General features: G+C 35.4%; 4 protein-coding genes, 1 long non-coding RNA gene and 1 pseudogene across 10 annotated transcripts; 3 read left to right on the forward strand and 3 right to left on the reverse strand.

Moving 5' to 3' along the window:
• Positions 1-188: 188 nt before the first annotated feature.
• On the reverse strand, positions 189-1,276 carry LOC147402355 (Cox19-like CHCH family protein). Its single transcript, XM_086443973.1, has 3 exons — positions 1,092-1,276; positions 869-914; positions 189-735 (listed from the first exon to the last, which is right to left on the reverse strand). The coding sequence occupies exons 1-3, from the start codon at positions 1,221-1,223 to the stop codon at positions 680-682; spliced, it is 234 nt and encodes a 77-aa protein (XP_086300099.1). The 5' UTR covers positions 1,224-1,276; the 3' UTR covers positions 189-679.
• Positions 1,277-2,739: 1,463 nt separating this feature from the next.
• Positions 2,740-6,070, reverse strand: LOC147402356 (methyl-CpG-binding domain-containing protein 4-like). Its single transcript, XM_086443974.1, has 2 exons — positions 5,955-6,070; positions 2,740-3,490 (listed from the first exon to the last, which is right to left on the reverse strand). The coding sequence occupies exons 1-2, from the start codon at positions 5,991-5,993 to the stop codon at positions 2,990-2,992; spliced, it is 540 nt and encodes a 179-aa protein (XP_086300100.1). The 5' UTR covers positions 5,994-6,070; the 3' UTR covers positions 2,740-2,989.
• Positions 6,071-8,575: 2,505 nt separating this feature from the next.
• On the forward strand, positions 8,576-12,106 carry LOC147402357 (putative E3 ubiquitin-protein ligase RF298). Of its 5 annotated transcripts, none has more exons than XM_086443978.1 (4): positions 8,576-8,738; positions 9,038-9,075; positions 9,244-11,183; positions 11,502-12,106. In XM_086443978.1, exons 3-4 carry the CDS (start codon positions 9,288-9,290, stop codon positions 12,003-12,005), a joined length of 2,400 nt encoding a protein of 799 aa, XP_086300104.1. In that variant the 5' UTR covers positions 8,576-8,738; positions 9,038-9,075; positions 9,244-9,287; the 3' UTR covers positions 12,006-12,106. The 5 variants fall into 5 exon arrangements, with proteins under 5 accessions (XP_086300104.1, XP_086300102.1, XP_086300105.1 ...); XM_086443976.1 differs by having other exon boundaries at positions 9,249-11,183; XM_086443979.1 differs by having other exon boundaries at positions 8,576-8,734.
• Positions 12,107-14,030: 1,924 nt separating this feature from the next.
• LOC147402358 (DNAse I-like superfamily protein) lies at positions 14,031-16,892 on the forward strand. Its single transcript, XM_086441631.1, has 4 exons — positions 14,031-15,018; positions 15,709-15,916; positions 16,001-16,130; positions 16,218-16,892. The coding sequence occupies exons 1-4, from the start codon at positions 14,186-14,188 to the stop codon at positions 16,478-16,480; spliced, it is 1,434 nt and encodes a 477-aa protein (XP_086297757.1). The 5' UTR covers positions 14,031-14,185; the 3' UTR covers positions 16,481-16,892.
• Positions 16,893-18,459: 1,567 nt separating this feature from the next.
• Positions 18,460-19,077, reverse strand: LOC147402359 (protein DMP2 pseudogene; annotated as a pseudogene).
• A 2,082-nt stretch (positions 19,078-21,159) lies between these two features.
• Positions 21,160-25,636, forward strand: LOC147402360 (uncharacterized). Of its 2 annotated transcripts, none has more exons than XR_015178877.1 (6): positions 21,160-21,502; positions 21,628-21,720; positions 21,936-24,044; positions 24,157-24,237; positions 24,390-24,517; positions 24,722-25,636. It is a non-coding gene; the product is annotated as an uncharacterized LOC147402360 (long non-coding RNA). The 2 variants fall into 2 exon arrangements; XR_015178878.1 differs by having other exon boundaries at positions 21,160-21,428.
• Positions 25,637-26,356: the final 720 nt, after the last annotated feature.

The following is a 26,356-nucleotide window of genomic DNA, read 5'->3' on the forward strand; positions in this document are numbered from 1 at the left end:
GCCTATTCCCACATTGGGCACTAATATATTTTTGAGATTTTTCCCTGAGTGTGTGGAACATGTCAAAATTCCGATTTTGTTACACTGTTCATTTTAGTTCCCAAAAACATGCCATTTCAAGTGAATTCGTAAGTTTTAAAAATGAATCATGCATGCTTTGGGAACCGAACTTGGAAACGTAGATTCACCCCAATTTTTTTTTACTTCTAACAAGAGCTGCTATTGGCACCCCCAACTTTTACCTATTACACTCCTAATTTCTTATATTATTTATCACAACCCAACAAAATATTAAAACACACCCATCAAACATTACAAAGGTTTTAACAGAAATTATCATCTCAACAATACAAAATATTATAAGTCTCGTTCAAACAATTTTAGTAGTTATTAACAGTTATGATTAGATTCAATATAAAATCCTAAATCCAAAAAGCATAGAAATCTAGTTAAAAATAAAAATAAAAGAGAGCTTTTATTGGCACCCAAACTTTACTTATTCAAAACTATTCACTTGTTTTATTTATTTGGTGAAAGAGAGCTTCTTTTTTTCCCCATGTTCTAAAGTATAGATCATCACATAGTATACCAGCTAAACAACTAAATGAAATGTACGAGATAGTGTAAAAAAGTTTGTGGTTTTGTTGGGAGCCCACTGTTGTTGTTTTCTTCAAAATTCTTAGTTCCCTTTTTCCTTGTTCCTCCTCTCATTACATTCCTTTAAAGCTTGAACATCTGTTCAAAATCAAATACAATAAAAAATAAAAATAAAAGTCACATCTGTGTAAAATATAAATTGCATTGAGTGTTGGAAATATATGAAAGGGCAAAGACTGGATTCATGAACATAATAAACCTAGAAACATACTTGGTTGGCAAGATTTCCAGTTTCTGTTGGTTTGAACGAGGCATTCCTGAAAACATGGCCATGGGTATTTTGAATATCATAAGAAATGGTAAGATTGGATTCTGGGTTTAGGGTTTTACGAAATGGTATTAAAATCACTGAAAATGATGAAATTGAAAAATGGGTTTTAGGGTTTTAGAGAGAGAAAAAAAAAAAGAGATTCAAAACTGTCGATTTTAATTACCTGCAAAGATAAGTAGAGAACAGAGCATTCATTGAGCTGCTTCACGTTCTCATCCTCTTCGTCTGCAACGTTTTGGTGAACAGGTGGTGGTGGTGGTGATGGTGATGGAGATTTATCGTTGGAGCTCCCCATTTTCAAACACAAACAGAGAGAGAGAGAGAGAGAGCTCTGTTTTTTTTTTTTTTTATGTCTCCCTAGTGCTTTATAAAGCAGAATGAACTTGACTCTGTTTACTGAGCCCTAAAACATTGAGTGGGCCGAGTTGACTTGTTGTTTATTTTTCACTAACACTTTCCTGAATGAGAGGACAAGGGCCTTAGTAAGGAATAATGCTCCAGCAACCTTAAGATTTGGACCTCATATCGCACACCCTGACGTTAAAGGACCCTCGAGATATGAGTGAAAAACATCTATGATTCCTAACCAGTTTCACGTCAAGATGTGTGATGTGATCCTTACTAAACCTCATTCACATTCAAAAAGACCTCGTGATGATTTATTACGAATCTTAACGACTTGTTTTATGAATCTTTGAGGGGAATCTTCTAGTCTTTTTGACGGTGGACGAGACTTAGTAAGCTCCTCACAACGTTAGTAAGGCCAGTTGAACTCTTTATTTTTAGAGTTAGTGATAAATTGACTCAAAAGCAGACATTCAAAATTCACTCAACTGACGTGGCATGGGTATAGAATCAAAGATTTTTTCCTTGAGATACACAAGGAAAATATCTATGGTTCTTTGCACTCAAGATTTTTTTTTTTATTGTTTTATTTTTTAGAGTCAAATTGCTTTTTACAATCGACAAAAAGCATCTATGGTTCGTACACACTTCCATGTGAGGAAAGTGCCATATGATACTCAATCTTGAGGTCACTTCAGCATTATTCTTCTTTGAGGTTTAAAATATCAAAATATATATTTCTATAAAAAAAAAATATTAAGCAATTAATATAAAAAAATTACCAAAAACAATTTTACTTTATTGTTTATCATCAAAATAAATAGAAATTTTCAAAAGTTACTGTTGGACTTGTTTTTCTAAAACCATTAGACTGTCCATTGTTTTAGTTCCCCATCTTTATAGTCCTTTACATAAATCACTGGAATATATAATTATAATTGTTTCACTGGCTCCTCCATGTCAGCACAGTGTCCAAGCAGTATCGAGGTATAGGTCATCTATATAATTTTAGTGAAGCCAGTAGCAAACCTTCACTGAAGTCATCTATATAATTTTAGTGAAGCCAGTAGCAAACCTTCACCTTCAGTGCAGCCAATTATTCTAAGTACTTCGAATCAGCCTCAGTGCTCAATCAACAAACAATGGAGAACCTTCACTAGCCCAGCCAGTTCTAGCTAAGCAAACATCCCATCATTTTAAGCTGCTTTTAATCGCGTTTAAAAAAAAAATATGTTGGGGTATTTGGAAAGAAAACAATATTGCTTTAAATGGTGTAGAGACACAAACATGGAGATTATACTTCGAAGATTAAAGGCATCTAAGTGCCATCTCCCAACTATTTGGGGCTATCATCATCACCATTGTGTATTTCGGTTTAAATTGAGTGTGGAAAACACCATGTCAAAGTTAAGGAAATTATTGAAAATGAAGAAGATATTCCCGTTCGAAGATCAAAAGAACAGAAAAAACAAAACAAATGGGAGCATGTTTTATTGCAGCAGAACAAAGACTAACGATCAAAGAACCATAACTCACAGTACATTTGCTAGACATTTCAATAAGCCAGAGTTTAACATAAAGCTGTCTATCTAGACTAATCCAACCAAAAGTTTAAGAAAACAGGATGGTAGCCAAGAAACTCGATTGCACAATGGATCAGAGAAAATTTTCAGCATAACCCAATAAACAAGGATCAAACAATTCTCCTTAAAATTCTTAATCACCATACATTTTCATTTTCTTACTAATACGTGCAGATTTCTTCCCTTCCACAAAATTTCTAGGAATTGTGTCCTCCATCATCTTTGGGACCGTAAAAGTGAACTCCGACATGTTCACACCATTATTTTTGTAATCGGGATTTGCTTCTAGAAATTTCTCAACTTGAGAAGGGGCTTTAACTTTCTTCCCCGTTGGCAAAATATAGTAGGCATCCATCTTAGAGAAATCCTTTCTAAGTACCAACACTCTCTTGAACCCAACTGGGGTCTTTGGGATGTTTGGCTTGTCGATAGCCCATGTCCGGGTAGCATTATACTCCATATCAGTGGGGTCCTCACATGAGACATCAGGTTTCTTGTTGCAGAAAAATGGTTCATCAATGAAATTACTTCTAATGTTCTCATATTCTTCTTCTGTTGGGATTGTCCTCCATTTGAAGCATTTGCCACACTGTGCAGCATATACATGAATAAATTTTTGGGGTGCCTGGAATTTCTGTCACCGAGAACGTGAAATTGAAATATTAAAAAAATTGTAAAATTGTTCATGTTAAACAAATATTTGGGCATTCAAGTTGGTTTCTCTATAAATAGTAAACAACTTACTTAAGCAGTTACACCCACTGATAATCAAGGAAAGTAAACGGTAATTGGAAGTACGCTTTTGTGTGGTAACAATAGTGTGAACATAAAAAGCCAACTTGAAGTTGAGTTTGAGAAAAAAAAATAACAAAAAAAAAATCAAATCTTAAATAAAATACACATCCATTCATGACAGGCAACATGATTCGGATGCAGAGAATGGATGAAACAAAGGCGAGATGTTTCAAGCGTATTTTAAATAGTGACCGAGCAAAAAAATAATTTGTTATGTTCTGGTGTTTGTGACTAACAATTGAAATTCTAGAAATATAAAAAAAATGGAGGGAACATAAATTAGTGTAAAAAGGGCTAAATTAGACAATATGGGTTTCCTTGTTGAAAACTCATACAATCTCAAAAGGCAAGAAGGAACAGGAAAAAGAATCCAAAATGTATCATGGAAATACAAACCCAATCAACCATCTCCTTTCTGTTTCAAGTTATCTGCATTATCATGAAATCAAATTTGATTTATCATAAAAAGTCATTCTACCTATGCAGTTTACGATATCTTGTCTTACAAAAATGTTGACATCAGTAACAAAGCATAGAAAAAAGGGGAAATTCCCAATAAAAGAAGAAGGATATCGTGAAATCCTCATCAGCACACTTACTCATCCGAAAATGGTAAATTACCATTTTTGGAATTAAAACATTTTAGTTGAAGTGGGGGAAAAAATGTCCTGTTTTATAAAACAGTAAATGTTTTTTATTGCTTTAATTTCAGTAAATGGTTAAAAAAATTCCACTTTATCAAACAGAAAGTTTTTTCCCCACTTCATCTAAAATCTTTTAATTCCGAAAAATGGTAGTTTATAATTTTCACAATTAAAATGAATAGCATGCTTAAATGGGAATTCAGCCTTTTCAGTGCATGCTTTGGTAAATCAGCTTAGAAAAAAGCTCCAAAGAGATTTCTAAAGGAATGGGAGATGAAGCAAGGGAAAGTATCATCGGTGGACTACAAATTGCTATGTTCTCCTTAAGAAGTTCAAACAAAAAGGTCTAAAAATAAGTTAATCCCTTTCTCAAAAGATGTGTAGACAATTTCGAGAACAGACCCAAGTTATATGGATTTGTGATTTGTCCATATAGAAGAGGTGTTACATAGAGACTGCTATAAAAGGATTTAACAGGAAGGTACATCGTGGTTTGGCATCCATTTCAAAGAGAAAAACAGACGAAAAGCAAACAATAGAACACATTCAAATCTCATCAAATCAATTTCATTCCAATTGAGGGGAAAGACATGCATGGCATGTATGTGAGACTACATACCAACCCTTGTATTTACTCTTTCTACAAAGACTCGGCATCCAATACGGTGTCCCATTCCTATAAAATAGGTTAGGTGCCTACGTGGCACAATTTAGTTGGTGTTTAAAACACCTAGGGCTCCAAATCAAACCGTTCACGCAGCCCAATGTGTTTATTTTCTGATCAAATTATGCCACGTAGACACCGTTTGTATCCATACAAATGGGACACTGTGCAGGATCTCTACTCTTCTACAAATTATCAATTGAGTGGTACTAAAACATATTGACAACATTAGGAATGCTGATCGGCTACACAAGAAAAAAACTTTACAAATGATCATCTTAATTCATAGACTTCATTATGTCCTACTATACACAATTGCAATATTTAATCAGAGAAAAAAATGGTTTCAAACAAGGGGAAATAAGAACCCTACTGACTCCTGCATTAATGCAGTACTGAAGATCCATGAAGATTACCAAATCTCTTTAGAAACCAGAGATCTCTTGGCTTTAAAAAAGCATTAAAGTTAAAAAATTGAATAAAATAACTGAAATTAGCTGTGAGCTATGTGGATTTCATGAAAGTTGAAACAACAAAACTCATGAAAACTGAGAAAAATCACAACTTTGAACGTTCTTTGAATCTAATACGGAACGCCAAACTCAAATTCATGCTAAAAAAAAAACTTATATTTATAAATTTCAAAAAAAACTTTTCAAAAAAATTCATGCTAAAAAAAAAAACGAAAATATGCACACAAAAAAAATATATAATTTGGATAGTGGGTTCTAAAAGAAGGAGAAAAAAAAAAGATACCCAAATCAAATTAATGGTGAAAAAAGAAAACCCATATCAGATTTTTATATTTAATGGAGAAATCAATCTTGAATGTATCGTTATCTAGGGATTCTTGATGAAAAACTTGGAGAAAATTGTTTTTTTATTTATAACAATTTGAGTAAAAAAAAATCGATCGATTAAAAGAAACATGATCTTAGATTATGATTCTGTTTGGTTACAGATTTCAGAAAGAGAGGAGAAGAAAATAATTATACCGCAAGGTTTTTGGGGGTCTCTTGTCTCTCTTGCGCCATTTTCTCGGCTTCTCCGCTTCAAAGTTCTGAGGTACTCTCTCTCTCTCTCAGCGCGTATTAGCTGCTAAGGAGACAATGTGGGCCCCATTTAATAAAAGAGAAAACTTTCCTTACAAGGCCTACTAAATCTTATCCACCGTCAAAATGACTTGTTACGAATCTCGAGATCATTTTGATGGTGGATGAGAGTTAGTAAGGCCTTTTTTTTCCCACTATTATAGTAAGGCTAGTTGGACTCTTAATAGATTTAGATGTAAACCCCTCGGATTTTGGTGAATGTTAGAGACGTGAAGGCCTCCAAACCAAACTCCTTCCGTCCTTCAAAATGAAGAAAATTCTTCTATATCATTATTCATATTTTCAAATATAAAGAGAGTAGATTTGAAGGTCAATCTTTATCATTGTTCATCAAATTCAAAATACTTATTATGTCTCTTTTTTCTCTATAAATGTCAATTTTAGATGAAAGAATAGTGTGTTGAAGATGAGATGGATTGAAATTCAAAAGTGGTTCGAAGTCTTCAAAGTGAAAATTATATCAATTTGAAGCATCCGATTGGAGTTCTCTAAAACTCATCATCTTCAACCTTCACACAAGAACAATAAGAAAAGGAATTTCAGAGAAGTAGAAGATGGTCATTTTTAGATAAATTTTCTTTTATTGATTTTCAACATTATATGCCATTTCGAAGGGGCTTTCTTGAGAATGCCTCTTTTAGTGCCACAAATTGTGAGTTTACACTTATATTATAGCTCGACCTAAGAGCATTTGAGTGGATATTAGAAATTAAATTGGGCCTTACAACTCGTTTCACTCACAAAGAAGTAAGTTTGGACCTTTTCTCAAATCTTAAATTTTCAAATTCCTATTAAATGGTTGATGGGTATTATCATTAAAGTTAAAAAGGAGAAATTAAAAATTAAAAAAAAAATAAATAATAAAATAATAAAAAATACAAGGACACTCAAAATGTTGTGAAAACTAGTGATTAATTGTAGTAATACAAGGTACATACTTATACACTTTTCTAACCTTTCTATTTGGTGGTACCACTTGTATCAACTACCACCTGCACTTCTTGCCATAGAAATAGAATTTTCTTACTTGAAAATTTTCATCCGATTTGTACTTGACCTACTTGGTAAGGGCACCTAATTATTAATATTTTCCTTGTGTGTGTCTCGAAGAAAAAGATATACGGTTCTGTGCCCTTGCCACCTTAGTCGGGTATAGACAAAGTGAAAATTTTCGAGTCAGAAACTCACGACTCTATAATTTAACAAACTATAATATGAGCTAATTAATATTAATTATTTTTGTTGTCCATAACTAGCAATCTTCTTACAATTACTTTTATATTATATAATGAGGACCATGGGACAACTACTTGTTACAATGATTTTTACAACACCACTAGATATCATCTATTTTTCATTGTATTTTACAAAACCATCAGATGCCATTGGATCTTGTAAAATGGATGGCATTCGAGCAATGCAAAAAAAAAAATTGTAACAAATAGTTGTCCCCTAATCCTAATGCTATATATATAATGCATATCGTGAGGCAATTATAAGTTTTAATATACAACTAAACCTAGGAAATCCATTGTCCTAGGCAACACTTCGTTGTGTTGAACGCACTTAATAGCTTGTAGGTAAAACTTGATGTCAATTTCAATTTTTGTCCATTCCTTCAAAGAAAAAGTTAATATATTGACTTATTTTTAGAATAGAGGATCAAAATTTGAGTTTGATCATATTAGGCATATTGGTGAGTCAAGCCCGATGCACAAACCTCATGATAAACATATTTATACAAATATTTATATAAATGTCGGCATAGATACACATATTTATACAAATGTCTCAAATGTATTGGTTCGAACACTTCCCACTATATATATATATACATGACATTTACAATCCACCCTACTTAAATCTGCAGATGGATAGACAAGTCAAACATATCGGACTAGATTTAAAATCATGGTTCATTTGTCTCATCGTTGAACGAGAAGATTCAAATTTATCAGAAAACTCATTCGAGACAACTTGGTCTCGTTCATGGATGAAACAAGATGTCAAAACAAATTTTAATATCATGCATACAATGCCTGCACATCACATGCATCAAGTAAGTGAGAATGTGCCTTCGTGGGTGGCCCCTAAAAAATTAATGCTCATATTGAGTATCAAATTCATGACCTACAAATATTAACCACTTATATGTCTAAAATTTCCATTGAGCCAATCCCACGGTTCGTTAGTGTGTATTTGTTAGGGGAAAAGACTTTGATGATATTAATGATGTGTATGTGTATGTGTATGTAAATAGATATAAAATTGAATGTAATTTATGTAAATCATTTTGTTTTCTTTTAAGGATTTTGTTGAAACTTTAGAGTTGAGAGATCACAATGAGATTTTAAAAAGGAAATAATACAATCATTTAATACAATCATGTCAAAAGAACTAGAGACTCCAAAATGAAATTGGCCCAAAAAATGGGTTTCTTAACCATAGTTTGCTAACTCCCGCATAGTTTGGTTAACCATGGTTACATGAGTTGATTAACACCTAAAGAAATTCCCCAGCTCATATTGAGCGAGAGAGGTTCGTTTCAGTTGGGTTCCTTCATGCATTGCTCGAGCAGAGATAATTCCTTCGATTTTCACCACTTTTTCTGATGATTTGGATTTCATAATTTCATCGATCGATTGGACAATAGCAAATACCGGGTAGGTACGTCTCGATCGATCGAAGTTCACGAGAAATCTGATTCATTTTTTGGGGATCTTATTCCAATAAATCTTGTAGAATTTATTCCATCTTTTTCTTTTTCCTGTTTATCTTCGATAAATTTATCCTTTTTTTCTTTTTTTTCCAATCTGGGTTTGTTGATTTTAGATTCATTTTGGGGTTTCTTCCGTTTCATTGACAATTTAGCTCGTTTATCTGTCTGGGTATCCTGTTAATCCACTTGTTATTGATTTCTTATGGGTAATTTTGTTTTTGATCAATTTGGGTATATTTGATTTCAGGAAATCAACTGTTTTTGCCTTAATTTCCATGCCCAAAGGTACTATTTTTAGTTTGTACCCCCAAATTTCCTCAACTTCATGTTGCATATTTCAATCCATTATTAATTTAAATGGTTTAATTGCCTACGCTTGTTCATAACTTGTATTTTTTGTTTTGTTTGTGTCGATGATTGCAAACCATTCGTCATTTGGGTATCATATATAAGAATAGAGAGAAGATTTTTGAAGAATTTTTCTTGTGAAGTATAGAATGGCAGCAATGGTTGCAATGGGTAGCAATAGTAGTGCTAGTGTTGGTACTCAAGTGTCTTCTTCCGTGTCGATCCAAGAAAAAGGAAATCGGAATAAGAGAAAATTTCGGGCTGATCCACCTCTAGGTGATCCAAACAAGCTCCAGATCGAATACCCAAGTTTTGATTTTTCGGCTGAGAAATTCCAAAACACCCGGAGTCACGATCAACATGGTGTTTGTGACTTGTGCAATCTTAACAAAGACCTTGTTGGTCATAAGGAGGAACTAGAAGGAGAGGAATTCGAAGATGCCGATTGGAGTGATCTTAATGAAAGCCAGCTTGAAGAACTTCTTTTGAGCAATTTAGATACAATTTTCAAGAGCGCAATTAAGAAGATAGGTGCATGTGGATATAGTGAGAAGGTTGTAACAAAGGCTGTTTTGAGGTCTGGGATTTGTTACGGGTGTAAAGACACTGTATCGAATATTGTGGACAATAGCTTGGCCTTTCTGAAAAATGGGCAAGAGAGTGATACTTCGAGAGAGCATTTCTTTGAAAATTTAGAGCAGTTGGAGAAGTATTTATTGGCAGAGATGGTTTGTGTGCTTAGGGAGGTTAGGCCTTTTTTCAGTATTGGTGACGCAATGTGGTGGTTACTCATATGTGATATGAATGTATCCCATGCTTGTGTGATGGACGGTGATCCCTTGAGTAATTTTGGTAATGATGAGGCTAACGGTTGTGAGCCCAATCTTACGATTCCTTGTAAAACAAATCCTTCATCCACTTTGCCTCATAGTTCTCAATCAGAAACACCTACCATTTCAGGGATTCCGAATCTACCGAATCCAAGAAACCCGATTGTACTTCAAGGGCTAGCATCGGAGAAAGTGATTCAAATTCCCAAAGGGGAGCATCGTCATACATACCAGCCTTCTGCTCTAGAAGAGAAGTCAGGGGGTGGAAGAAAGGGTCATTCTAGTATTTCTAAGAGAGAATCTATCCTTCGACACAAGTCACTACATGTAGAGAAAAGCTACCGAACATATGCTTCTAAAAGCTCTTTAAAATTAGGGAAGCTTGGTCACTTTGGTGGGTTAATTTTGGATAAGAAACAGAAGTCTGTCTTTGGTTCTACTGATGTAGACCCAAAGAGTGCCTCCTTCAAGGCAAGCAAGGCAGTGGGGGTCGATATGTCCCAAACCGATGAAAATCATAATGTTGGACTCCCTACTACACCTTTGGCATTTAACCTGAAAACTGTCAACACTTCACTGCCTTCAAAAAGCAAGACTGCTCCAAAGCCCCCAAGTTCTGATTTTGACACTTCGAATTACAGATTTTCTGGGATTCCGTATGATAACACCTTGGAACCGTGGGTCCTGGATGACAAGGACGCGATGATTTTGAAGTTGACACCCAGAGTCCGGGAACTGCAGAACCAGCTTCAGGAGTGGACCGAATGGGCTAATCAAAAGGTAATGCAAGCTGCTCGTAGACTGAGCAAAGACAAGGCCGAGCTTAAGACACTGAAGCAAGAGAAAAAAGAGGTTTTACGTCTAAAAACTGAAAAACAATCATTGGATGATAACACCATGAAGAAGCTGACTGAAATGGAGAATGCACTATGCAAGGCTAATGGCCAGGTTGAACATGCTAGTTTTGCTGTTCGTAAGCTTCAAGTGGAGAATTCTAGGCTGAGGCAGCAGATGGAGGTGGCCAAGTTACGAGCTGCTGAGTCAGCTGCCAGCTGTCAAGAAGTATCGAAAAGAGAGAAGACAAATCTGAAGGAGTTCCATTCGTGGGAGAAGCAAAAGATGTTGTTTAAAGAGGAGCTCGTCACCGAAAAGCGAAAGCTGGCTCAGTTGCAACGGGAAGTTGAGCAAGCTAAAGATTTCCAGGATCAGCTGGAGGTAATGTTTATTACTCCATTTTTCTTGTAAGTTGCACTTGTTTCCTACGTTCAATGATCATGTTTGTCTCACAAGGGTTTTGTTAACACATGCCCTAACGTCACACGTTAAGGTGCATTAAATACACTTTGGGAATTGATTTTCATACCAAAACTGCCCTATATATATCTTACCAAAAATACCCTCAAATGCACACATTAACAAAACCCATCGCACAATTTGATTTTCTTTTGCCTCGCTCTTTCGATATCGTTAAATGAATTGGTCTTTCTGGTTGCATTACTTGGTTCATTCTCATCAAATTAGGAAAAATTTCAGGATAAGTTGAAACAAGAAGAGAATGCGAAGGAAGAGCTTCTTATGCTGGCAAACTCCATAAGAAAAGAAAGGGAACAAATTGATGCTTTAGCAAAATCGAAGGAGGACATGATCAGACTGAAAGCAGAAAATGATCTGCAGAGATTTAAAGACAATATTCGGAAGCTTGAGACTGAGATCAGTGAGCTTAGACTGAAGACGGACTCAAAAATAGCAGCGTTTCGGTGGGGTATTGATGGAGGCTATGAGGGAACCCACCAGGCCTCTCATATCCGCGACATGGTGGGAAATTTCTTGGACTTGTTGGGGACTGGAGATCTGAAACGTGAAAGGGAGTGCGTGATGTGTCTGAATGAGGAGATGTCCGTGGTTTTCCTCCCTTGTGCCCATCAGGTTGTTTGCACACAATGCAATGAGCTTCATGAGAAGCAAGGGATGAAGGACTGCCCTTCTTGTAGAAGTCCCATACAGCGACGTGTTTGTGTACGTTATGGTCGCTCTTAGATTATAATGTCTCCAACTTTTCCAAACTCGGTTTAGATATCGTAATCATGAGTTGTGGCACCCTTTTAAATGAACATTCATTTGAAGTATCTCTTTTAGAATGTGACTTTTTCATGAATCTTTTGTGGTTTCTGTTTCACTCGTTCTTCATTTTCTTTTGATGTTAATAGCTTGAGAACTCCGCCAATTTTCATAGACAGCTCGTATCAACGGAGAGGATATTTGGATCAATCTAGACCTGATCCATTCTTACTTGGAGTATGTGGCATCACCAAGTTGGCACAACCAATGTACAAAAAAAATGTCTTAGATCAAGGAAAGATCAGTGATGGAAGATTAGTGAAGACCAGGGAAGATTACAGATTGGGTTAGAGGCAATGTCTTACCTTAGGAAATGTATGGCAAGAAAGCGATGCATTGGAAGAGGAGTACTGACACCTTCGAAGAGGAATGTTCATGAAACTTAACGGTTTAAAAGTACTCTGAAACAATTATGGTTATCTCGCAGCTATTATACACAAGGATGGAGATATTGATGAAGATGATGTGTCTGTAGAATCAACTTTGGATGGTGAAAGTGGATGTCCACTTCTAGAGTGTTATGTGACCAACGCATGCCAATCAAATTAATAAGATAAGTTTTATAATAAGACTAGCTATGTTTTATAAAGTTGAATATTGGGCAATCAATGACATCATGTTAATAGATTGAGCCTCAGACAATTTATGTCCCCAAAAAAAAAATGTAGTAGCAGTTCCAATGGACAATTTATATGTCCATATCATAAGAGAGTATGTAGTAGAGAAATAAACTTACTAATAATTAAATAAAGAGGGATTCCTACACACTTCAATGTCAGAAAAGTGTGAAATGAGGTCAATCTTGAGGTCACTTCAACATTATTGTTTAAAAAAAATGGCAGGTGTCAGTTAGCTTAGTTGGTATATAAAGTCTTTTGGTGATGATACCAAAGACTTAACTTCAAATCCTGAGGACAACACCTAGATACTGAACTCATTAAAAACAAGCTTACCAATAAATAAATAAAGATTTGGTCTAAGAAATGGGTATGTACCTGCTTTTGTAAGGATTTTGAGTAAGATTGTATTTGGAGTTGTAATTTTTACAAAACTCATACTCGTTTCCGTACAACATACTTTTCACAGAAATTACCTAAAAGGTAGAGAAAATTTGTAAAATTCCCGTTTCAACCCACTATTCATTTTAATTTTGAAAATGGTGAATTATCATTTTTGGAATTAATTTTTTATCAAATAAAATAAATTAATTAAAATTACTAAAATACCCCTTACTATGTATTATTAAACAACACATATTTTTTGAGAAAGGTATTTTTGTTATTTAAGCTGTTTTTTTTCTATTTAATAAAAAATTAATTTTAAAAAAAAAATGATAATTTATCATTTTCGGAATTAAAATGAATAATATGCTAAAATGGAAATTTCACAATTTTCAGTGTGTGTTTTGGTAAATCAGCCAATTATATCTGTCAACCCTTTGAATTTGAATTTAACTAGACAAACTTGAAGAGATGGTAGGGTCCTACCTGAAGTCCTAAAATACCCTTGTTGGTAGAGGTAAATTGACCCATTAAACCATTAATGCTCTCCTTGTCTTTGTTCTATATTTCAACAAAGTCAAAGATGGGTTTTTAGATATTCTTTAAAATCCATTTCAGAAAGGTTTTAGTAGTGTTGCTCCATCATAGTTTTGGTGGAATCTTTTTCATAAAGTAAAGAGGTTGGTTCCACACACACAAAACATTTTTAGCTTTAGATAGAGTAAGAGAGACCCACACCAACTCATCTTTCTTGTGTATTTTGGGCTCCACTAGGGTTTCTTTAGTAAATGGCTGATGTGGCATCCAATCAAGAATCGTAGTTGCATGGATTGGGGTTGGTTAGTGGGTTTGAGGTATCTTTTATAAAAAATTCAAAAAAAAAAGTAAAAATATTTGCTGTCCTGTCCTGTCTAATAAAACCCCACACATTTCTAAGAAGATTATTTCCTTTGCTCCCCAATTAAAATCACATTAAGCTAATCTCACTTTCATCACTCATGTCACCATTGCAACATATTATTGTTGTTTCTGCTCTTCCTTCTTCTTATGCAATCAACAAAGGTTCAATTAATTTTCTAAAATATTCAATTCTTAACCATGTCAAGTGTGCTCAATTGGAATCTCCGAGGCCACTGTTCGAAACTATGGTGGTTGATACGGAGGCGTTTAAGGCCAAAAATTGTAATCAGGAGGTCTAGAAATTTGAACCCGAAAGCTCGGACTAATGAAGAATCTCCCAACCAGAAATCATCCATCCATTTAAATGGCCAACTTGATGTTTCTAAATCGGAAAGAATAATTCGTGTCGCGACGTTCAATGCTGCCATGTTCTCCATGGCTCCTGCAGTTTCAAAGACTCAAAATTCTGTTATTTTTTATAATGGAGATAAAGATTATTTGAAGGTGAGGGGCGCTATGGAGATTGATATTCGAGAAAAGTCTATCAATGATCGTCCCAAGAGTATACTAAAACAGTCTACCCTGCACCCCTATTCCATAAATTATCCTGACCATTACTCTAAGCAACAAAAGATTGCAAAATCGAACCTAAGGGTATCAATCAATCTCCCAGACAACGAGATTTCATTAAAGCAAAATCGACACTTAAGTAGAATTCAGAAAGGCAAAGCTCCTATAAGGTCTAGCCTTAGCTTCCCTACTAATTACGTTAGTAGAGACAGTGAGAGCTTTAGAAGCAATAGAACAGTTGTGGAAGTCTTGAGAGAGGTGGATGCCGATATCTTGGCTTTGCAAGATGTGAAGGCAGAGGAAGAGAAAGAGATGAAACCATTATCCGATTTGGCGGGTGCCTTGGGGATGCAATATGTGTTTGCTGAGAGCTGGGCACCGGAGTATGGGAACGCTGTTCTGTCAAAGTGGCCAATTAAGAGGTCAGAAGTTCAGAAGATCTTCAATGACATGGACTTCAGGTACACATCCTTTTCCCTCAGTTTAATATACAAATTCAACTCGAAATTTCCATTAGTCCTTGCCCTTCAACCATCCTCGAATCAAAATCGCTGATGCCCCCCTCTCCTCTATAAGAATAATTGTTTGACAAACAACTATTGAAGGTCATTTCTGATATTGGACACTTACTTCATCATGAACACTTAATCTAAAACAACTTCAAATTCGTAGCTGTTTGGCAGTTGTGGCTATTACTTATAACTCAATGTTTATGTTTGAAACTGATAATTGTTGAGTGTATATTTTCCTCCACTCTCAGGTGTGTCCTACCCCTTTTAAGCCCTGTGACCCTCCTAAATTCATAGTTCTCCCCCTCTTAAACAGATCGGTCTTCTGGAGTAGTTGGTTCGTTAACATGGTATCACAGCGTTAGGTTCATATAAGTCATGGGTTCGATTCTTTCCACCCTTATTGGGTGAGGGGGAGTGTTGTCTTGAGTGTGTATTATCCTCCACTCTCGGGTGTGTGTTATATCCCATTTAAGCTCCGTGATCCTCTTATATTCATAGTTCTCCCCCTCTCCAACAGATCGGTTTTTAGAGTAGTTAGCTGTAACTAAAAGATGTGTCAAGAATATATAACATGAAATGTTGCAACTCACGGATGAAACGTCTTATAACATTAACATTTGTGTGTAACACTGGCTATAGAAATGTGTTAAAGACCACGGTGGACGTTCCAGAGGCTGGAGAAATCAACTTCCACTGCACCCACCTTGATCATCTAGATGAGAACTGGAGGATGAAGCAAGTAAATGCGATTATCCAATCGAACAACAAACCCCATCTCTTAGCTGGAGGACTCAATTCTCTGGATGAAACAGATTACTCGGCCGAGAGATGGACGGAAATTATAGAGGTAGAAGTTATGAATCATTAGAAAGATTTTTTTTTTCAATAGATTCAATCCTTCTTGTTTTCTAAATGGATGACTACATTCCAGTACTATGAGGAGATAGGAAAACCGAAACCAAAGGTTGATGTAATGAAGTTCTTGAAGGGAAAGGAGTACGCAGACGCTAAGAACTTCAATGGGGAATGTGAATCGGTAGTCATGATCACCAAAGGCCAGAGTAAGTCCCTCCGAAAACTAATTAAATCCAATTAATGAAACTAAATTCCATTCTACGTTTTTAGATTGAATGTGAATTTTATGGCAGGTGTGCAGGGGACGTGCAAGTATGGAACACGGGTTGATTACATAATGGCCTCACAAGACTTGCCATACAAGTTCGTGCCTGGGTCGTACTCGGTCATTTCATCTAAAGGCACTTCTGATCACCACATTGTGAAGGTTGATATTATAAAAGACAATAACAAAGCTCAAACAATCGCAGTTAGGCTGCAACCAGAACAGAATGTAGTGAAGATAACGAATCCTTCTTCATCAAAGGGTATATGGAGAACAAATAGGCAAGCGTGACAAGATATTTTGTTTAATTTTCATTCTTAACTTTTCTTTTGATTTCCTACTATTTTTCTTGATGGTTGGGGAAGAACTATGGAGTCTTCTCCCCAAATACCTTGTATGTAAATCATTAATTATATGTGTGTATATAGAAATTAATGGAAGAATTTGCAATGTATCTTGTTTTAGTTAAGTTTTTTATAGAAACTAGAAAGAGTTGAAGTTCTTCTTGTCATAAGAGGCAAATTTTATACAGCAGAAAGATTCTAAAAGAGCGAGAAGAAAATTAAAAGGAATTCATACATCTATGTAGGGAAATATTTCTAGCTAAGGCATGCGTATTTGGATGAAAGCGTTTTGAATCATTTAATCGATATGTTGATATTAAGATGCATTGTATTAAAGTGCATGAGATACACTGTATCATTACCAGTGTATCTCATCACAATATCCTGATTGGTCTATTCTAAATATATTATCCTCCGTTACACCTTTTATTTGTGATGTGATATATTGGCAATGATATAATGTATCTCATGCATCTTAATACGATGCATCTTATTCTTTAATAGTTGATTTAAAGTTTTATCCAGTATGACCCATTTTCACTTCTTTTTTCTAGGTCCCAACTATTATCAAAGGTTTGGACCGAAGTTTACTCGAGTTCGTAATGACCAAGCAACTAGTCTCTCTGGCCAGGCCTATGATGGGCAACCTTAAGCCGGCTTCTAGATTTGGCCGAAGTCCATTAATGATATTCACATTGTTATGAGTCGTGATAAATTGATGCACTAAAACATACGCGGTTGAACTGGCAAGCACAGAACCATAGATCTTTTTCTTTGGGACACACAAGAAGAAGATCTACGGTTCTGTGCACTTGCCACGTCAACTGCATACAGACCGCATACGTTTTATACCGCGCCATTTTATCATTAGTCCATAGTTATTTAACTCATCAAATTTATCAGAATTATAGATGGTTCTGGACTTCTGGTCCGATTGTTGTGTCATAAATGACTAATGAAGAACAACATAAGCTTAATTTTAAAGAGTAGATGTAACTTTCAATTTATTCCAACAATTTGTAAAAATGAATAACAGAATGATTTTGAAGATTTAACCATAACATTTTGGCTTGAGTGTCTATTCTGTTATTATTATACAGGCTGTTATTAACTGTGTCCTTGGCACACGTTAAAGTGCAATAAATACACTTTGGAAATTGGATTTTATATCGAAAATACCTTTAAAATATATATATATATATGGGTCAAGTTCAAGTGCCATATGAGAAAACATATGTAAAAACTTTCGTTTTTAATAAAATTTTAAAATATGGGTTAGAAATTTTGGATTGAGCTGATTTTTTGTGAGGATGATCTCTATGATGGGAAGATCACCTAAAAAAAAAAAAAAAATCAGCCCAATCTGAAACTTCTAACCCCATTAAAAGTGATTTAGAATGTGGACCGTCGATTTTTTACCAATTTTTATCACTAATTTGTAAATCACTTTTGATGGATTTAGAAGTTTCTGATTGAGCTGATTTTTTGTGAGGATGATCTTTTCATCATAGTGACCGTCCTTGCAAAAATAAGCTCAATCCAAAACATTTAACTCTTATTTTGAAAAACGAAAGTTTTTTCATATGTTTTCTCATATGGCCCTTGAATATATATATATATACTAGATTCCAATTTTCAAAATGTGCCTGTTGCACCTTAATGTGTGCCCTTTGGGCACAGCTTAACAAAACCCTATATATATAGGGCGCCCACGAGCACGCGCATTTCATGTATTTCTTGAAGATCTATCTAGCGGTGAACTTGAAATTTGAAAAATTTAAAAAACCTCAAACTTGAGATTGAAGATGGGCTATCTCTAATATTGATGAAATCATAATGGAGTATGTCTAAAAAGGAAAAAAAAAAAAAGGTTTGAATTATATTATGAAGTAACAATAATCCAATATATTGATTCTAAAAGACCCTTCAACGCGTCGAATCAGACATATCCGAGTGTCCGATACTCTTACGAGAAGTAGGAAAGATTACAAATACAATACTAGACAAAAACCCAACACCAACTGGTAAATTAACCAGCAACTCATTAAAATTAATTCCACGACGGCTAAAGAAACACATTTGTACATCAGAGTCACTAAAAGCTAAAGAAAGAAAAACCAAACAAGTGAAGAAAGCATGAACAAAGTCTACACCACGTATTCTATACTTACTCAAGTCCATTGATCTAATGTTACTTTCTTCAACATCACTACAATCAGAATTCAACACGTAAAGTCCTTTATAAGTCGCGATACCGAAGTAAAGTTTGCCATCGTTGCTTGTAAAGGTATCGGTGAAAGTAAAGAAGAAACATGAGAGGGTGCAGAATATAATTAGGATGACAGTGAGGTACTTGTTTGAAATATGACAAGTTCCATAGTTGGTGAAGGTGGGGGAGAGAGTTTGGAAGGCAAGAACGGTTCCACCAGGTAGAAGTTTTATCAGGTTTGCTGTTGTTCCTAGAGTTTTGTCCACGGCACCCTGGCTGGTTCCGGTGGTTGGCGTAGTTTGGGGTTGTGGGTCAGATGCCGATGAGTCAGCCATGTGAGAGAGAGAGAGAGAGAGAGAGAGAGAGATTTTTTTGAACTTTGAAGCGTAGAAGAGAATAGATATGAGTGTTGGGAAGAAAGAAACCAAGAATTAGAGATGTATGAGTGATGATCATGTCCTTATGGGGAGTGAGTTTGCAATATAACTGGTTGTTATAACTGATAGGAGAGCCAACGGATTGGGTTTGGATCCGATTAGTTCGAAATTGGTATCGATCCAATAAGGAATATACTAACCCAAATCCGAGCCAGATGCGAACCCGATCCGATATGATATAACTTGCTTCAATACGATCCAAAAAATTCAATATTTTTGTTTCCTAATGTTAATCCAAAACAGGCCAATTGATCCAATAAAGTATTGGATTAATTCTTAACTTATAAGAATCCAAATTCTTTATTTGGAACAGTAGTTATCAGATTGGATTTTGAGTCTGATTTGATCCGATCCATTGATACCCATATAATAGCAACAGATAAAAAAATATATATGATTGATTGATTGATGATTTATAGTATATTTTTTTCAACAATTAATCTGAAAGGGTGTCTCAGTTGAAAATGGTGGGTGATTAGGAGTTAGATAATAGTCTAGCTCTGCTTCTACTTGGTAGGAAGTCGTTTTCATATTTCTTAGAATTTGATATTTATGGTGTTTGGGACTTTAGGTTTGTGAGGTAAACACGTTTTAAATAAAATACTTAAGAGTTGATCCAACAAACAAACACCCAAATCTTAATGTAAGATATGATTATGATATTATTTTTGAATTTTTCAAAGTCATTTAAGAAGTCTATTAACTTCAAAAAATTTACCCCTTTTCTTATAACAAAATATATCTGTTGGTCTCGAAAGTGACTTGACTTCCGTCTATGATGTATGATCTCCACTAGTTGGCAAATTTCATTTGATGTTGTTCGATTTCAACAAAATGATGGGGTTTTGCATCCCTCCAAAAAAAAGATGTCTTGAGTTCAAACTCTCTTGTTGGTCATTCAACCACTAGGATTTATCTCTACTTACTTGATATATGTCGCTTGTGAGATATTGCATGTACCCATGGAATTTGAGTGAGATATGGTGTTTTAAAAGGTCAGTTGCGTCGTCACAAGGTACGAAACCCCCATCATTAAAAAATTGAAAAAAAATAATAATGATGAGATTTTATCTTTCATGTCTTTGCCTTAAATTCATCTAATATTTCTAATCCTTGATTGCATCGTGTGTCAACCTGTTCGTATTTTTTGTACTATTATTAAAATGGTACAATTATAAAGTTCTAGTTGAGTTTTTCAAAACAAAATGTTATAATATATTGACAAGATTAATGATACATGATCGCGGCTAACATGGCAAGGGCACAGAACCGATGATCTTTTTTCCATATGTATCTCAAAGAAAAAGATCTATGATTATGTGCTCTTGCCATGTCAGTCGTGTACTCTTGCCATGTCAGTCGTGTACAAATCATGTATATTTTGACCATTGACTACGATCATTAAAACAAAAACTTGTTATTGACGTTGTTGTATACGTCAAACCTTTAGTTGCAACTACCAATCTTCCTTGTCCCAGGCAAAAAGACAAACACATAATTAAGCTATAGATTATTTTTTCTTACTTATTACCTTTTAAAAAATAAATAAATCTGTGAGACAGTAAACTTTAGTCAAGCAAATGGGGCAATCAATATAAGTTTACATTACGTGAAAATTAAAAATTTTGACAAAAAAATTGACGGGCCAAGACCCGCAGATTCTAGAAACTAAATTTTGACAGTCTAAGACCATCGAAATTCTTGATATTCCCACATTTGACATTTTAAAGTTGTCGAATTTCTCTTATTCTTCATTAATTTGACAGTTTCAACCTGTCAAAAATAAAAATTTGACAAGAAAAAATTCGATACCAATTCAATATTTGTGTCCGTCAAATTTGAGCTTTTTTCACATTGTGTTAAGTTCTCCAACAGCAAAACAATTTCCCCCCAATTAGAACCCGACCCACTATACCTAGTGCTCTTTGAAATTTCTATCTTAAATGAAAAACAAGCACCCACTACGTCAAAACAGTAAAATTTCGGCGTCACTGTAGCGTTAAATTCGGCGGCCCTAATCCCTCGTTTATATTTCGTCTATCCACAGCCCATGTTTAGGCCCAATAAATAATTCGACAGACTTAGCCCACCGAATTCTTTTCCCTCGTTCTAACGGCCCATCGTCTCAATTAACGAACTTTGGAGTTTCTCTCGTCTGCGTATGTCTCTCGTCTCCCTCTCTCATTTGAGTTTCTCTCGTCTATAAGTCTCTCTCGTCTCCCTCTCTTTGTCTCGATCTCTCGATCTCTGTAAGTCTCTCGTCTCCCTCTCTCTGTCTCGATTTCTGTAAGTCTCTCGTCTCCCTCTCGATCTCTCGATCTCTGTAAGTCTCTAGATTTCTGATCTCTCCTCTCTCTGTAACTCTCTCGATCTCTCGATCTCTATGTCTCTCGATCTCTCATCTCTCTGTATTGGATCTTCTCTCACCTATTCGATTGATTGATTCAGAAAATTACTGATCGTCTTCTTCGATTTAAGCTCAAATCGAAGAACTGAAGCTCAAATCCTCTGGATCTCGTCGTCATCTGCGCCTTCCAAGAAGTAAGTACTAGAGAGAATCAGGGTTCTTTGTTATCTGAATCTGTGAGGGCTCTTTTCTTTCTTTCTTTCTTTCATTCTTTTATTCATTTGGTTCTTTGAGATTTAATTTTGATCTGTTTAAGAAACTGTGAATTTGTAGATCTAAAATATGAGAATTGGTTATTCAAATACTGAAATTAACCAGTCTTCTTTGGGATTTTGAATTATTTATGTAGATCTGGCTGTTGATGTTTATCTAAGAATCTTTTTATGTTTTCGACTGATGGAGTGACAAATTTTTCGAATGAGGTTTGATAACATTCCATGTCAAAACTTAATTTGTCTATCAATCTCCAATATTTTTTACTTTTTTTTTTTCTTCTGATTCACAAAAGGAAAGTCACTGCATATATCATATTGCTTTTCATATTATCATATATGATATTTTTCTTATTATCACAGTTCTGTATAGAATCCATAGTAAAGATACTTTAAGAGATTTTGTAATAGTGAATGAGCAAATTAAATCTAATACTTTGTCATGAAAGTTGCACGTGTGATAGGTAGCAAGTGAGTTGACAATACGTATGTGATGCACTCGTGCACACGCCACAACCCCTATGTGATTGTTAATGAGTAGAGGCTAGAGTTGCTGAATGTGACAGGATTTCCTAGAGGTTCTGTTTATCATTAAATGTACTGTTTAGTATGGTAGAAATTGTGTATGAATAGGTTTTGGTTGGGGTCAGGTCACAATACTCCGAATGGATGAATGTGTGATGAGATGGGCTATTTTGAAGGGATAATAAATAAGGAAACCAGGTGGCTGTCTATATGGGACTGCTTGAAGAGGATTTGAGAGGGTGATGGATGTATTAGATCTCAACTTTAGGAGCTTTTGATGTTGCAAGCAGGGTTAGGGTACACATGAAAGAAGGGAATTAGATTCTTACCAATTTATGGAGGCTAAGGTCTCGGATCACATCAACCTCATACACCAGATGAGGGAGAGGCGTTATGCCTCTCTAGCATTATAGCTGAAATAGAACTCCTGTTCTTATCATTATCATTAAAGCTCATCCCAAAAATTTGGTTCCTCCATTTGAGTGTATTTTCAATCCAAACACAAATGCATATGCATTTTAGGTGTTTCATAAAGATATATTTAATGGAGAATTCACTACTTTTAAAAGTGGAGAATTCGTTGCTTTGTTGGTGGTTAATACATTGCTTTTGAAACTAATGAACTAGTTGTTATATATATATATATTTGTACCTTATTTGAAGTAAGGAGATCATGTATCCCTTATGTCACCAAACTTTTAGCACATATACAGTTGAAACAGTACATTGTACTGTGTTGTCTGGAAACCCCCCCATTTGGGCCCAACCTCTTTCTGTGGACAGGATGTATAGCTAGGCTTGATTTTTAGCTCACTGGTGTTCTTATGGTCTCTTTATCGCTATAACGCCTGATTTCCTCCAGAAAAAAAAATTGGATGCTCCATGTTTCTGTAAGATCTTGTAACCTTAGACACCATGATCTCATTTGTCAAGCAGGTTTTATGGTTCTGTAAAAGCCATTGGGTTTCTTAATATTGGAATTGGAGGTGTTCCTTATCTTCTGTTATTGATGAATAATTGCTTTGTTGGGGCTCTTACAGTAAGTTCTATATTTGGAGAGAATCTTGGCAGAAGTGTCAGTTTATTTTTACATAATTAACATGGAAAATTGGCTGGGAATTGGGGAATGAGTCGTGCTAGAGTAAACATTGAAATTGACAGCGTTTCACACGTTGGTGTGCATAGAACCATAGATGCTTCCAGCGTTCCAAAAAAACTTGTTTTTTGATTTTTCTTTCTACTGTAAAAAACTTACTAATTGGCAGGATTTTGACATATTCCATACTTAAGTACGATTATGGCACCAATCATAGATTGCATGAAGGTGGGAAAATTCATTTGGAGCAAGGATGCGGAGGAAAGTTTTCAAGAGATCAAACTGAAATTAATTTCAGCACCTATCCTTACATTGCCCGACTTCAACTTATCATTCGAGGTTCATTTTGATGCCTCAAAAGTGGGCATTGGAACAGTACTAAGTTAAAAAACAAAGAGGTTCATTATGTTCTCCTCGAGCTACTACTAGTCACTGGAGGCAAATCAAATTGCCATATGTAGGATTGAGGCCTGAATGTGTTTTGTGATTGGTTGAAATTAGAGGTGTTACTTTTTGATGAATACAGGCAAAGCTCAGATTTTATAAAAGAATACATTTTCCCTGGTGGGTGCCTTTCGTCATTGAGTAGACTAACATCCTCTATGGCTGCTGCATCTAGACTTTGGTAAAAATTTAAAGGATCATCATTATTATTACATTTATATCATCTTCTTTTCTATTTTTATTTTTATTTTATTTTGGAAATTCAACATTATGTGAAAGTATCGTTAATGCAGTGTGGAGCATCTGGAAAATATAGGAATACATTACTACCAAACACTGAGGTATTGGAGGAATAATTTCATGGCAAAACAGAGGTACAACGAATACAAATAGTTTAATTTGAGGTCGTGAGGTCTACACATAAAGAAATTTCCATATTCTTTTTAGATTCAAATATAGCATGTCATCTCATAAAAATCTCTGTTTATCCTTAGATTCTGATATTGTGTTACTTCTTGGATTCCAGTAAAATACTTGCATTGGGATTCGATGAGAAGTTCATCAAGACATGGGAATATTATTTTGTCTATTGTGCAGCTGGTTTTAAAACACGTACTCTCGGACAATGCAAACCAGCCTTGAATTTATGAAGTGGTAAGAATTTATGCAAATTCTTTTCATTTGAAACATTAATAGTTAGAATGGGCCCTGCATTGCTTCTGATTTTGGCCGATTTCATTTTCTGCTTATTGGAGAATCACTTTGATAATCCGAGTCAAACTAACATCATCGAATTTTAGAATCAAATTATGAGTAAGAATTCTCCATTGATGATCAATGTTTGTTTATGTTTCATAGATGAACCTCTTGGACAATGTGGTGAAGATGTTACCTTACTGTGATGGCATAATGACAAAGCTCCTCAAGGACTTCTCAAGCAATCAGTTAAGAAACAAAGAGATACATGGCTAGATATAATTGGTTGCCAATTACAATAGGTGAGTTGAGGAATGGTTTTCTTTGTCCCTCTACCACAAAACAATAATGATGAACTGCTGTTTGGCCCAACTACAAACCTTCATGGCGCATCAAGGAGTGACCATGAACAGAAAGCTTTCTCCTAATTTCGAAGTACCAACTCCATCACTGGTGGTTATTCCACTCATAATCATGCTTCTCTCTATCCCCCTATATGAGCATTTGGCATCTGTGTTTGCCAAGAAGCCCTCGGGGAAGAGTAACTGTTCCAACCTCTCCGACATATAGGCTTGGGACTTGCTCTGGCATCTGGATCAATGGCCATTGCTGCAGTAGTGGAAGTTAAGAAGCGTGGGGCTGCAAAGAATCACATTACGCTATCTGTCTTGGTGTGGCAATACTTTCTACTTGTTGTGTCAGACATGCTTACACTTGGGGGAATGCTGGACTTTTTCTACTCCGAGGCTCTTGATAGAATGAGGAGCATGTGTACCTCATTGTCGTGGTGTTCAACTTCCACGGGGTACTTCCTTAGCTCTGTACTGGTCTCGATCACTAATGCAGCGAGTCGATGGTTTGGGCCTGAGTGGTTGGGTGGAAACGATTTGAATCACAACCGATTGGACCTGTTTTACACACTTCTCTGTGTTCTTACTTTTCTCAATTTGCTTAACTATATGTATTGGGCTAAGCGATACTAGACATGGGAAAATTGACTTTGAGAATTGCACTTTGGTTATGCTTGTACTATGTGTTACATTTTCTCAGTTGTGTAGACAAGAAGCTTATGTTAAACCTTGTGAATGTCAGACCCAATTACTTCAAATAAGCTAAAACATAACTAAGCCGGGTTTAGTAATTATTTAGGTTTCATTGGCATAGCTCTACTTTCAACAGAAGTACTTCTATGGAATCACTTTTATAAGCCCAATCAAGTAGCAGTAAGCCCAATCCAAATGAACTTGACAAATTTGATGCACATCCAAATTGGGCGAGTTCTAGTTGGGGACCTAAAATTTTTTTGTAAAAAGAATACCCTATAGCGACGGTCAATAGCCGTTGTCGCTATAAGTACATATACCTGTTGCTGGGTTTTCCTCTATAGCGACGGTCGGCGACCGTCGCTATATCCTTAAATTCTATGATTTTTAACCGCCGATTATTTTTTCGACAAGGCAAAATTCGACTGACCAATTCGACGGTCAAGACTGTCGAATTGTCCCATAATTCGACGGTTTTGGACTGTCGAATTTTGAAAATTTTCACATAGTGACCCTCTACTTTAGCACACTTGATGACATTCACACAAGCAAAAGATGATGAAGTTATAAAGACCATCATCATTAACATCAAACCCGTTAGATTTGGGATCAACTAAACAAATCATATCGATTTTTTAATTATTACATGAATTATTATTTTATGTCAACTGATCATATAAACATTTGACCTTTTTTCTTGGTATTCTACGGAAAAAAAATAAGCTCATTGATAATTTTTAGCCATTAATTAAAT

This window comes from Akebia trifoliata, chromosome 5, assembly GCF_017979445.1.
Source record: "Akebia trifoliata isolate Shusen 1 chromosome 5, ASM1797944v1, whole genome shotgun sequence".
Classification (NCBI taxonomy): domain Eukaryota; kingdom Viridiplantae; phylum Streptophyta; class Magnoliopsida; order Ranunculales; family Lardizabalaceae; genus Akebia; species Akebia trifoliata.

Coding starts and splice junctions, on each gene's coding strand:
- LOC147402357 (XM_086443978.1), top strand. CDS start 9,288: ATGGCAGCAATGGTTGCAATGGGTAGCAATAGTAGTGCTAGTGTTGGT. Junction 11,184..11,501: donor ATTTCCAGGATCAGCTGGAG/GTAATGTTTATT, acceptor GAAAAATTTCAG/GATAAGTTGAAACAAGAAGA.
- LOC147402356 (XM_086443974.1), bottom strand. CDS start 5,993: ATGGCGCAAGAGAGACAAGAGACCCCCAAAAACCTTGCG. Junction 3,491..5,954: donor AGACCCCCAAAAACCTTGCG/GTATAATTATTT, acceptor TCTCGGTGACAG/AAATTCCAGGCACCCCAAAA.
- LOC147402358 (XM_086441631.1), top strand. CDS start 14,186: ATGTCAAGTGTGCTCAATTGGAATCTCCGAGGCCACTGTTCGAAACTA. Junction 15,019..15,708: donor TTCAATGACATGGACTTCAG/GTACACATCCTT, acceptor CACTGGCTATAG/AAATGTGTTAAAGACCACGG. Junction 15,917..16,000: donor GATGGACGGAAATTATAGAG/GTAGAAGTTATG, acceptor ACTACATTCCAG/TACTATGAGGAGATAGGAAA.
- LOC147402355 (XM_086443973.1), bottom strand. CDS start 1,223: ATGGGGAGCTCCAACGATAAATCTCCATCACCATCACCACCACCACCA. Junction 915..1,091: donor TTCTCTACTTATCTTTGCAG/GTAATTAAAATC, acceptor CCATGTTTTCAG/GAATGCCTCGTTCAAACCAA. Junction 736..868: donor CTGGAAATCTTGCCAACCAA/GTATGTTTCTAG, acceptor GATTTTGAACAG/ATGTTCAAGCTTTAAAGGAA.